The 13394-nt window shown below is 37.8% G+C and overlaps 1 protein-coding gene across 3 annotated transcripts in view; it reads right to left on the bottom strand.

Moving 5' to 3' along the window:
- The window catches only part of csmd2 (CUB and Sushi multiple domains 2), a 280249-nt gene that overhangs the window by 65080 nt on the left and 201775 nt on the right, over window positions 1-13394 (bottom strand). For all 3 annotated transcript variants that reach the window (XM_023959868.2, XM_078955368.1, XM_023959867.2), the window contains exons 34-39: window positions 7693-7788; window positions 7262-7465; window positions 3437-3561; window positions 1764-1860; window positions 760-864; window positions 505-623 (exon numbers count right to left, since the gene is read on the bottom strand). In XM_023959868.2, coding sequence (XP_023815636.1) covers window positions 505-623; window positions 760-864; window positions 1764-1860; window positions 3437-3561; window positions 7262-7465; window positions 7693-7788 — 746 coding nt within the window. The remainder of the gene's footprint in view (window positions 1-504; window positions 624-759; window positions 865-1763; window positions 1861-3436; window positions 3562-7261; window positions 7466-7692; window positions 7789-13394) is intronic.

Genomic DNA, 13394 nt, shown 5'->3' with positions numbered 1-13394 from the left:
CACTATACATGTTTTCATCGCATTACAAAAATTACATTTTATTATTCAATGAAAGAAGCATGGCAGTTTATATAGTTTATAAAGCTGTTCTATCGCCATGACTGAATAAAACTTAGACCAGCAAAATAATTTTTAGTTTCATCTATTTCAACCAAAAAAGGCACATCCTTTTTAGACATTTGCTATTCCTTTTGTATTTTATTGATATTTCATTTAGCTAAACTTTCATATTTTACCTTTATATTTAATGAAACTAAAACTTTTATATTTCATATTTTACTTTTTCATTATTTGAAATTGTATTGTTTATCCAAATTATTCAGTTCAAAACAGCCAGATATCTTTCCATGTCAGTGGAATTTACAGGTCTCAACAAAATTGAAATTTCTTAACAATCCGAAGCTTTCCTGGCTAATTTGACAAAATGTTTCTTGATCTAAATGCAAAATTAGCTGCAAAAACTAAAATTTTAATAGAGTTTAGCAGATGTCAAGATAAAGTTACCTGTAGAGTGTAGCCTGGTTCACATTGGAAGGACACCACATTATTCATCTGAAGACGGTCGCCAATCTTAATGCCGTTCATAGGAACTATAGGCTCTGGACAGTTTGTCAGAGAAACAGCTGAGGGGACAAAATAAAGGCAAATAAAGCAGAGAAAGATCAAAGCAGTACGGTAATTGTAGAATATGAATGTGTTTGTGTGAGAAACACATGCAAGTTTTTTCAGTTATTAAAAGTATTTTGTTTTTCCACTGACTTTTGTATTCCAGCCTGAATCCGGCTGCAGATACGCTGATATCAGAGAAGAAGTGCAGGTAGAGCTCATTGGAGGTGCTGTTGAGTAGAGCTGGAACTGTGGTGCCTGAGGGACAACAGCCATGAAGCATAAAAATCTATACATTTTCCATTTTTTTGATGTGATTGTGTCTTTGGATGAATAAAATTGTTTCCGACACAATTAAAAAAATGTCATTAGTTTACATTTTACTTCCAAACTGGATGCACTTCTTTCAAAAAGTTTCAAAGGACATGAATTCTGTCTTCTAAAATTTTTTGCGAATACATTTCTAATAATAATTTCATAATTTAATTTTCTAAGGTAGTCCTCAGAAAAAAAAGAAGCAGAATAAGAATTAACTTTTCCTTTTTATTTATTTATTCATTTTTGATTATGTAAGGAATTATTCGTGGGTTGTCTTTTTTTTTTTATGTAAGTTGTCAAAATACTTTTTTTCTTTTCTTTTTCTTTGAAGAGGCGGACTGCTGTGCCAAATCCTGTCTAACACACCCAAAACAATGGGAGCAGAAATAACTATGTGGAACACAATGGCTCACACTCCTCAAACCGCTCTTCCATCTGAGACACATCAATTGAAAAAAAATAATCATCTTGGAGAATGTCATTTTTCTTTATGAATACATTTTTAATAATCAAAATAAGTCTGTGTTTTCAGGTAGGGTGTTACATGCTAACATGCATTGATTTGGTTTCAAAAGTGAAATAAATGAGATCTGATTTGCTGACAGGAATAACAAGCCATAAAACTCTGAAGTGCAAACAGACACAACTAGCCAAAGTTTGTCAGAAAAAGCTCTGATTCTCAAAATCAGATGAATTGGAATCGGTTTGGGGCCAAAAAAATCGGATTGGGACATCCCTAATGTAGCATCTGCTGCATTAAAAGTGTGTGAGGTACCCTGTTATCCCCTTTTACTTTTTTTCCCTCTAAATTTCTAAATGAGCCATCACTCAAACAGTACCTGAGAAGCTGCCAAGCAAAGTGTCCGTGTTATCGCCGCCATCAAAAACCTCCAGCGAGTCCCAGTTCTGCTCTGTGACGAAGCTGATTACCTGGATCTGAAGCCGACATGTTCAAGACAGGTGGAAAAGAAATGCAATTAGTTAGGTAATGACAGGATAATTAAAAACTAAAATATGACGTAACGGATCAGAACCTGCGACTGATGTGCAATAAATCCAGAAAATCAAGGATTCAAGCCCAATATAAGGTTGTCTAGGAAGGTAATACTTAAATAATAGACTCTGTGTTTAGCTGTTACATCTAAGCTGACCTTAATGTAGATGATTTTTTTTAATTATATAAATTCAAGCTATCAGTTGAAGAAGAAATCCAAAAGCTTGCATAACATGGGACTGTAAATAACTTTTAAAAACCTAATTTGCCTTTTGAATTTCTGTAAAAAAAAAAAAAAAAAAATTAATAGACAAATAAAAAGGGCTTATGCTGTGTCAATTACTACATAATTGCCCCAAGATTTTGTCTAAATGTCATTCTTTTCCGCAGCATTTTTGATGTCGTGTCTTATTTTGTTTTTCACTCTCGAAGCCTTCCTTCACTTTTTCTTTCCCGTCCGTTTCTCTGCTTCTTCCCTCGACGGTTATAGATTGGATATGTGCCAATTAACAGGTCTGCATGGGCTCTGGCACACTGAGCTCCTGGAGAGACGAGGCACATCACAGATTGATCTTTCATTAGGGGGCCACGGCAAATGTGCCAACAAGGCACCTCGCTCCTTTTAAGTTCTCTTCTGGATCGTGACACTCCAATCTAATGTGTTTCTGGAAGCTGGGAGAGGAAAGCAGCAGTGACACAGGGAACGTGAGATGAGGACCTTGTGGGGATGGGAACGATTCGGCCGCCAAGCGAACGGACGTCATTGTCGCTGTTGGAAAACAAATGGTAGCAGCGGTGATCAGGAATCTACACCTTCCTGGTTTATTCTTTCAGAGAAGGTACAGTTGGCTCTATGGTGCAGCTTTCCAGTCATTTCGCCTGAGAGCTGATGCGGTGTTGGTGTATGGAGCAGCATAGCAAACAGGCCCGTCTGCCATCTTGGGTATTTGACCTGCAAGGACGGTCAGCTGAGGAGGCGGGCTAATAGTTGAGGGACGGCTCGGAGGTTATTAAATGCAGGGGCTGAAACAGTGGCTGGAAAAACTCTCAGCCGGCACATCAGCAGGGACCCGGCCCAGGTTTTATGTGGAACCGTCACACATTTGGTACACACACAAAAAACGAATAATATGCAAACTAAAAAAAAAGGATAAAGGATAAAGGAAAGGTTTTAAAAGATTATTTTTAGATTTTTATTAGCTAAATTAAATTTTACGTTAGCTCAAGGTCAGTTTGATTCCTTCATAAAGAAGGTTACAGGTATGGATCCTTTTTACTAAGCCTGTGGTAATAAAGAAAAATATCCCAACAGTAAACAGAGACATTCAAATTACTTTGAGGCTTTGTGGTCCAAAAAAGATATTTCTCGTCTGGGCTCATACTAAACAGGGCAGCTTTAGAAAATTCAAATAAAAAATAAATAAATAAATAAAACCCCAATTACAGAATGCTGAGGCTGGATCCGAGCCAGAATTTTAACAAGAAGAACCCCGCCCCCCACCCCCCGTCCCTGCAAACCTGGATTCCTGAGCCTTCAGGAACAGTAATCTTCCAAACACAGTTGAGACTGTTGAGGTATGGTTCGGGGAATCCAGGAGACAGGATGGTGCCAGTTCTTTGGGTCAGATTACCACCACATGGAACTGTTTGATAACAGAGGAGAGTTCGCTTAGTTACAATGAAGCCGTTCTGTAATAAACTCAGAATGAATGAAATCCAAAGCCTGAAAACATTTGCATTCAAAAAAACAAAAAAACAAAAAACAATTAGGTAATGAATAATGCAAGCTTTCATGTGCAAGCGGAAAAAGAGAATTGAAAAGTGTTTCAAACTGAATTCAATAAAATCATAACTTGACTGGTAATCCGTTGGAGACTAATACCCAACAGCTGCTTTTCTTGTATGTAAAGACTGAAGGTTGTTTTGCTTTGTAAATCCCGTATGTGTTTATATTTCGATGTATCTGTAAGTGAGTCCCTTTGTGTCTGTGTGCGCCCCAGAGCACAGCTCGCCACCTGTGTGCCACACGGCTGGATCTCATTGCATTGCTGCAGGCTGCGGCTGGCAGCCTGCATCTGTGTCAAAACACCAGTTTGAGCGTCTGGGGCAAAAAGTGTGAGGCTGGCAGGAATGCAGAAAGGATGGAAAAGGAGACGAAAGCAAGCAAAGAAACCACTAGAGGGCAAAATAAAAAATAAAAAAAGTTATCACATGAAATGTAAAACAACATCACAGTGTAGTTTGGAAGTGATTACCATATTTTCCATACTTGTAAGCCAAATTTTATTTCAAAAGAAGCCTTAAAATCCAAAGCATCTTAAATATAGATTAGTTCTTGTTGTGTTTACTGATGTCAAAATAATTTGGAGAGGACACAGGGCTCTCTAGGACAACGTCTGTTTATTTTTAGGAGTTACAAACAAGGTTGGATGTTATTAGGAAATATATATAGTAAATATGCTAACGCACCTAGCTTGTAGTGGAGTCGGACTTTGCTCTGTATGCGCTACTAACTAGGCTGAGAGTTAGCGTAGTCACAGTTACGTTTTGTTTAGCTGTCATGTGTTGCTAACAATATTAGCGCTATGTCTGAATTCCTTCACTACTCACTAAATAGTGCACTATATAGTGTGTTCGCCATTTTGTAGTGCTGTCTGAATTTACAATTCCAAAATCGAGTCCCCCTAGAAATTTCCCAGAAGTCTCTGCAAAAAACCAGCATGCATCGATGTACACTAGATTGGCGAATATAGACCACAATGCATTACGTCAGAACACTATTTGCCAAAAAATGTGTTTAAATGTATTTTCAAATTCAAATTAAATTCAAATTAATTTTATTTATATAGCATTTTTCATGTACAAAACAGCTCAAGGTGCTGTACATAAAAACAAAACAAGAATGCAGAAAACACCAATCCCAATGAACGCAATATAATAATTAAATAAGCCCCGCACAATGAAATACACAAAAACAAACAAAAGTAAAAGAGAAATGACTAAAGAAAAAAAAAGAGGGAACCCATTTGAAGAAATATCAAATGTTACATTCAAAAGAAGGGGTTTTTGAAAAACCCTTTTCTATTATGTTTCACAAAGAGATTTGCTTATATTTTAACTCACGTAAAAATACAAGAACAATTTCCACTTTTGTTCATAGGCTAATTAGTTTTACCAAAACTCCTTGTGTATGATTTGTGTTTTTCTCATTTCCATCTTTTATTTTCTCATTGTTTTTTAATGTTTGAGAAAAACATTAGTGTTTGCTATACTAAATTTTAATATCTGTGCATTATTTTATCTTTTTTCTCTGACTGACAGCAAAAATGGCAAATGCAATCTAATTAAAATGTGTCAAAGTTGGACTTTCAATCAAATCAGGAAGTAATAAACAAGGGATGATTAATGACTGATTTTTATGCTTAATTAATTACTGATTCTTATTCGTAACATTTTTTGTTGAGTCTAGAGGTTTCTACATGACTTTTGGGCTGGAAAACCGTGACTATCCAACAACACTGGCAGAGATTAAATAATGATTTTATTATGATTTTATTTTATCTAACCTTTATTTAATAAGGTAAGCTAGCAACAACATCTTATTTACAATAAAGACTTGGGATTGAAAAGAACTTTTAAAATTCCAAAATACAGTGATCTGAGCAGCTGTAAAAACAGTTTTACCGAAACACAAATGTGTTTTTAAAAGTATGAGTTAGAAAAAAACTACCTGAATATTAATATGCATTTCATTGTGATAAAATGTTAAAATTAATTGTATTTAATGATCACAATATTAAGCACCTGTATCTCATATACAAGTTGCTTTTACCCAGCCAAATTAACAGAGCTTTTATTTTGGTAACTTAAAATATTTTTGTCCTTAAAGGGAACAGTCAACATTGTCTGATTTCCACAACAAAATATCTTTCAGTATAAGAAAAAAGAAAACAGATTGAATGTGCCTTAACCGATAAGGTTTTAAAAGTATGATTAAAGAAATAAAGTGCTGTTTAATTCCAAAATTGCTTAATGCAGCTTCTCCAGTACTTTTAATCTGTTTAGGGTTTTTCCTTTTACAAGTTACTTGAAAGGTTGGGAGTTAGTGTAGTCACAGTAACATGTGTTGTACTGCTGTTTGTGTTGGAAACAAGGTTGGGTGTAATTGAAAATATGCTAATGCTGCTAAAATGTAGTGGTGTAAGATTGTGTGCTATTTTATTTTATTTTTAATGTTACTAAGAAGGTTAGGTGTTATTGGAAATACGCAAAGCTTGCCAACGTGTAGCAGCGGTAGACAGTGTTGCTATTGTTGTGTGTTACTAACACAGTTGGGAGTTACAGGTATTATGAATAAACTACAGACTTAAGGCCCGTACACACCGGGACGAATATTCGCCAGCCGTTATTCTCCACGTTTTTTGTGTACACACCCAGGCGAATTTCGCTGACGATGAGCCGAGTGAACATGCAATTTCATTACCTGACATTAGATGGCGCTTAATGTAAAACAGAAATACCCCTGTAGACAAGGTGGCACTGCGCAACTTTATGCTTCTTAAAGTCGCTTTTCACTCAGAAGAAGAGGGCAAGTATTTACGTGCTTGTCAGAATCATACAAAGAAAACATGAATATTCCAGCACCAGTAGCTCCAGCTCCAGTTCCAGCGATGAAGAAATTATTTTTCTTTTGAATGATGAAAGACGCCGGAAAAGACGTCGATTTTGGGTACATCCCATAGTTACGAGAAGAGAAGAACATGGGGAGTTTTATCGACTGGTAGAAGAGCTGAAAATGTATAATGAGCTTTTTCGGGGATATTTTAGGATGTCCGTCATTATTTCTTCGCGGCAGTGTAGACGCTACTTGGCGTCTATCTTCTTCGCTGGTATGTGTGCTCAGAAAGGCAGTTTTGTGTTTGAGTGCCCCCAAGTTGTGTTTTACTGTAACTTCAGAAGCTCCAGACACGTGTGCAAAAGCGCCATTCTCATTGGTTGTATAGCTTTAGACGTGGCGCATCAAACCAAAAAAACGAACCCGAGGCGTTTTTAAAAAAGTGACGCTTTGACGCGTGCCGTTTTTTCGCGTCGGTGCGCACACTCACATTGGTGTCCTTTGTTTAGTCACGAGGCGTTAAACGTCGGCGAATATCGCGTGCGAAATTCGTCCTGGTGTGTACAGGCCTTTATCTATGAATTTTTTTTTTCTCACTTAAAGCATCTTATAGTTTATTGCGCCTTGTAGCATAATTTCAAAAATAGATCATTCATTGACAATGGACCTTGCAATCCGGTGCATACGGTAGTTGTTTTTTCCATCAGTTTCCATTATTTATGTCCTACCGATGCAGCTGGGTATGGAGGTGTTCCACTGAGCCAGAGCGTTGGGAACAGTCAAACATTCAATGACACTTGATCCCTCCAGCAGATAACCTGGGTTGCATTCAAAGCGGACCAAGGCACCGACTGAAAAGTTGTTGCCCATACGTCGACCGTTGCGGGGCTCGGGGACGGAGCTGCACTGAGTGGCACTGGTCCGGGGAACAGCTGTGGACAAGAAAAAAAAGAAAGACCTGTTCATTGCTTTTCTGGTTTTCTGCACTTTCAGCGAAACCTCAGACTGCTGTGCCTCTCCGAGATGAAAAAAGTTGCTTGCACTTTTTTTCAGGGGCATGACCCTCAATAAAACTTGAGGCAAACTGCTTAAATAGAGAACATCCAAAATAAATAATAAAAAGAGAGTGTATGTGTGCGTGTGTGTGTTCTACACTCACCCTGGTAGACAAGATGGAATCCTCGAGAGCTGGATTGGCCTTTGGAGGTGAAGCGAATCAGGATTTGGTTGGAGGTCGCCAAGGGCAACGATTCCCCTGAGAAAGAAAATGGTTAAAATTACAGCCTTTAACTTTGCTTTTACCTGTTCTTTTTATTTTATTTTTTGCAAAAAGTCTATATTAGATTTCCAGTTTTTCTTGTTCAAATCAATGTGTTTTTGATCTCACAAAAATATTTTAAAGGTAAAATTTGTTAGGAAAAGAAAGGAAACGGTGACAGAAATAAACAGAAATATTGATGTTTCCTAAATGTATTAGATAGCAGTAAACCACAGGTACATGCTTTAAATACAATTTTCCACATATCTAAAAGTTTGATTTTGCAGGAGCTTCCTGTTTTTTCATGACATTTTTAACTATAACCGGAATTTTTAAGTACAGCCTTTAGTATATACTATTTTTTTAACCATATTAAGCTGGTCAAAAAAGAACACATATTTCCAGTGGTTGTCAAGTAACTGTAGTCAATTTTCTTTATTAAACATAGGAATTGTAAAATAAAATAAAAATAGAAAAAGTAGGCTAATACTGAGGAGCTGATTTTCCAATTTCTTCTAAAATAATTATTTTGGTTTGGTAAAAAATAAATTGTCTTTCTTTTAAATATCAATATAAGAGGCAAAAAAGTAGCAGAAAAGTCAAGTGGAGCACAGTCTGCAATTGACTTAGTTATCTATTACACCAAATGTTTATCGACTACTTGCTAAGAGGTGATTGGAAAACTCAGTCAAGCAGTTTGTTAGGCAGGGACCAACAAGGGATCACATCTTTGCAATCCAAGAAAAAGAAGAAATGCTGTTTATTGAAAGTGGTACATACATAGCTGCATTATAGGAGGCAGGATGTAAATCTAAAGGGGGTTGGGTCTGGAGCAACCAGCTGTCAGTCTAACAGACGGCTGCACTGTGGCTTTATTCACGGCCTTGGCAGCCTACGTGTTACTGTGTCCTTGAGTAAGACACCTAACCCCAAGACTGATAAACAGCAAGGAACGACTGTTTTGCAAGTCTCTTAAAAAAATGGACATTGGTCGAGCCCTAAAGAAAATATGTGCTAAAACTAAATTCCCTGAACATTAACGCTCCCATTTATGCGCCTGTGTGCGATGATTATTTCCTTCAGGTTGATATATAATTCAATTCAATTTTATTTGTATAGCCCAAAACCACAACAACAGTCGTCTCGATGGGCTTTGTGCGGATAAATGTAGGGTAAAACATAAAATAAAAAGGATCCTGAATACATACAATTCAATAAAAAAATTCTAAACTGAACTAACTGAACTAAACTGGACATACCTGCCTCCTACGCGGTAAGGAAAAACTCCTTACTGTGTATAATTGCCTGATAGGACTAGACCGACATTGGAAACTAAACTGGGAGATGGACACTGGGAGGTAATCATTTCCACCAAGCATATTGAGTAATTGTAGATCCTAACAGCATTGTGGTAGAGATGCATACAATTATATAACAAACTGCTTTATGTTACATTTTCAATTTTATGTCATGTATTTAATGTAAAGACAGAGGGACCATCAGTAGAGAACTTGAGAATCCGCTGTCCCATTGCTCAAGCATGTGGCTTTTACTTCATTGGCTGTTTGTACAAAGGCAATCAGTTTAACACCGAGATTTTCCAACAGTTTTGAAGGACTCTTTACAATCAAGGTCTATAATGAAAAGGTATGGCTCAAAGGGTTACCCGACACGGAGCCACAAGCTATGTATTTTCTCAAAAAAAAGGTTCAGAATGGAGCTTTTCTATAGTAGCTTGCTTTTGATGAACAAGTTTGAATTGGTTCCAAATGCGTTTAGATGAAGTCAGGCCACACACATTTTCATTTATCCTTTTGTGTTCAAAAACATTTGAAAATGTAGATCTAAAGAACTTTGTGATGGCTATGTTGAAATAAAAATAAACTTTCCTTTGAAAAACCATAAATTCTCAAGGGGTCATAGCTGGGGGATAATAGAAAAAGTTAAATAAAGCCTTAGCCATATTCCCCCCATACAGGGGGTTGACATATAGGGGGTGCTGCGAGTTTTTGTGTTGTCCAAGCTCATATAAGGGTTGTAGAGAAAAACAACTGTAGTGTGTCTTGCAGTTCCCTTAAAACCCCTATGGTCACCTATAAAAACGGAATTTACGATTGTCACGCATATGGTAGGTTTATTGTGAAGTATTTGTAAGGATATTGTTAGTTCCATGCACTTATAACATATACTGCTTTTGTGCGATGCCCTTTTGCCACACTCTAGCCGTTAGAAAGTGCAAGTACTGGCCCCTTACTTTCCAGCGTGAGAGGCCACAAAGGGGCAATATTTGCATGACACGAAAGTTCCTGTAGGATGCTCTCACAAACTATGTACTGATCGTCTAATTTCCTCATTTCTAAAGCAAGTTTTTCACAGCTATTGGCAATGCATTTCCACACAGCTACTTTCAAAGAAAAGCCTATGTAAAATTCTCAGAGGCGCACATTTTGAGTTTTTGGGTTAACTCTTGTGTTTGCTAGTAGCTAAGCAAATTTTTACCACCGTTTTTAGGCTCTACATACAGAATGTGTGGCCATCGAACACGCGTTGCAAATTAAACCAGGTCGAACTTTGATCCCTTAAGGACTTGGATTTGGCAAGGCTTGTGGATGGCGTACCTTTTAATTCACGGAAGTTCCAACCGTCTGCATATTGATAATGAAGTAGAAATGAATAATTGCGGTCTGTGCCCGGTAAGAATTATATGACACAAAGTCTTTCATACATCACAATAGAGCTGTGAAGGACAAAACCAGAAACAAAATTTGCTTCGACATTTTCCACCAAACTTCTTAGAGGACAAGCAATACTAAACAGAAGCAAAAGATAAAGAAGAAGCCCTTAACATGGGATCTTGGATTGCTTGGTGTGGCTTAACTGTCAGACTGTGTACAAAGGGCACACACCTATCGCTTGAACAGGATTAAAGGGGGTTCTTCCATAGTATTTTAGGGGGTTAAAAAAGGAAAAAAATGTGTCTCACCTACTTCTCTTACATGCTTTTTTAAGTGTTTGCTATGACCTGTCACTTGTTGCACACCTGTAGAAAAAATGTACCTGCACATTTTTGCTCTACGGGTTCCCTGAGCCGTCTCCGGCTGATATTTTGCACTGGCCACCTTCCTGCCCCTTATAGATTTGCCAATTTTTCACCCGCAGAGAGCTCATATCCACAAATTAGGGCAGTTTTGACTAAGCCGTTAGAAATAAGATTCTTTCAGAATAGACATATGACCTAAAAAATAATAAGTGACATTCCAGTTTTCATCAGTTAATTGTGTACTAAAAGAATTTGTTGCAGTGGAAAATTTGTTGACTGACAAAGAACATGACACAAATTGTGAGCATCTTTCTTTTTGCTTCACTCAGTGAGCTGCTGACTGGCTCTCTGCAGTGAATCTCATTACTCTGTGTCTGCTTGCTGTCACACTCTAGTGGGAAGCAGACGCGCTTCCCCCCAGAGGCAACATCTGTGTGTGCGCAAGTGAGTCTATACAGGGTGCGTAGGTTTATGTAGGTTCATAATTTGGTGGGGGTTCTTCTGCATATTGAAATGTGGATTCTTTCTGCAGCTTCCATGGTCTCTAATGTGTCATTGCCATGATTGCTCAAGATTCTCAGTCGAATCTATGAGACCCGCTGGGAGGTTCATTAGAGAAAAGTCTTTGCATGTTCTGTCATAGTGACAGCGTTTCGTAATTCGCTGTGCAGGGCAGGTATTCATTCAGAAAGACCAAACATGCCCCAGCGTGTTTCCCATCAACCGGTTGGACACTTTCCAGCTCCAAAGCAGTTTGCCCTTAAAATGATCTTCTGCGCTGACACGCTGCAGATTTGTGAGGACTGATAGGACACTGGCTCCAAGTCAGTCATCAAAATTCTCCCCAAGTTGTTTGCGCGCACAGATTCAGATAAGCAGCTGTGGGGAATGGTGTCGTAAATTAATGTTTCCGATTTTTCAACGACAACTCTAAAAAAGCTTCGAGAAAGCTTTTTTCTTTTTTTCTTTGTTTGGGATAATGTTATAAAAATCTTAGCAATATGCCAGCCAAAAAAAAACAAAAAAAACAGAAGCAACAAAAGAACCACAGTTCTAAAAGATATCAAACTTCTACGTCCTTCGCTTTAGATGACCATGAGACAGCTGGCTACTAGAAATCGGCTTGAATATTTGCATTTAGACAACACTCCTTGTTTGTCCATTTATCTCATCTAGTTACATGCTGTCCCCCATGTTTATATTCCAAGCATAAACGATTCATTATTTCTGTTGTCTTTTATCAGCCAGTCAGCAATAAATGACAATCAGTATCTTTACTTCATGAAAGTTAGTTGCTTCAATCAAAAGACATAAATGAAAATAGAGATAGTTGAAGGCATTATTCATATGTGTTAATGTGTAATGTGCTTCTTTGCTTGAGAGTAATTACAGTACACTGGCTTGTGTTTTGACTGCTGTAATTTACCAAGCTGGACAAATAATATCCTGACATGCTCTATGAAACCCTTCACTAATAAACCCATCACAGATGAAACCACTAAGTGCGTCTGTCATCCTTTTAAGCATGTACATGTGTATGTTACAGCACCTGCAGGTGTAGGCATACCCCACTCTGCAAAACAGATGGGTTAATGCTAATTACAGCTTGTCATGCATTGGTTAAAACCCAGTCTCATCATCTTTTGATCTATTGCCAAAGTCTTCCCAGTGGTCCATTGATTAGGACCATGTCATTTTTGGCCAAAATAAAAAAAACAAAAAACAAAACCTGTGTTGTTTTCTGCAGAGCGGCAGGAGTTCAAAACTGTGCAAAACTGTTGATGCAGAACAAACCCATCCCCTTTTCCCGTCACCCATAACTGAGCTCTCTGTATACAATCTCTCCCACTAGCTTACTGCCCCTCACACACCCAATATAACATTAATTGTGCAACAAAAATGGTAAGCCAAATCTGAGCTATTCAGCTGTCCAGTTTTGATCCAGATTCCAGCTCAGACGAGGAAAACAAAGACGTTCATGGATCTATTTGTCTATTGGAACTAAGTGGCGCAGGGAGCTTGTGTTTTCTCTGTGACAAAAAAGCTCTTTTTCCAACTGCATTTTTTGTCTGCTCTTGATTCCCAATTTGAACAAAAGCATTTAAATCAGAGTTGTCTTTATAAATATCCTCTAGCATCAGAAAAATAACAGAAGGACATGCCAAAGACACAATTTTTATTGGTGTGGGTCTTTAAGTAGCGCTCTTTCCCTCCCAGAAGAAGTCCCATCTGCTCTGCAATCCCTCCTCAGATATCTCTGTGAAACTCCAACTTTGAGTCCTCAGTTAATATAGCATCCTGTTTATTGAGCTGCAAACTGGATTTTCTAAGGCTCCCCTGGACACAAACTAAAGTAATTATTTTGCTTTTTGTCAAACCACAGGGATTTCTGAAGGACAGCACTTTACTTCCCACCTCCCCAACTCAAATCCATTTCAAGAGAAGCTTGTCCCACCTGTTTTATGCATCACACCCATGAACAACACAATTTTTTTCTGTTCCAGTCACTGTTGCTGCTTTTAATTCTTTTTATAAAAGATACCAATGCCTTCCTCTGTTAAGG

Source organism: Oryzias latipes, chromosome 11 (genome assembly GCF_053564925.1).
Source record: "Oryzias latipes strain Hd-rR chromosome 11, Olatipes_Hd-rR_3.1".
NCBI lineage: Eukaryota > Metazoa > Chordata > Actinopteri > Beloniformes > Adrianichthyidae > Oryzias > Oryzias latipes.
Note: the sequence above shows the minus strand (reverse complement) of the source record. Positions and strands in the feature narration are given on the sequence as shown.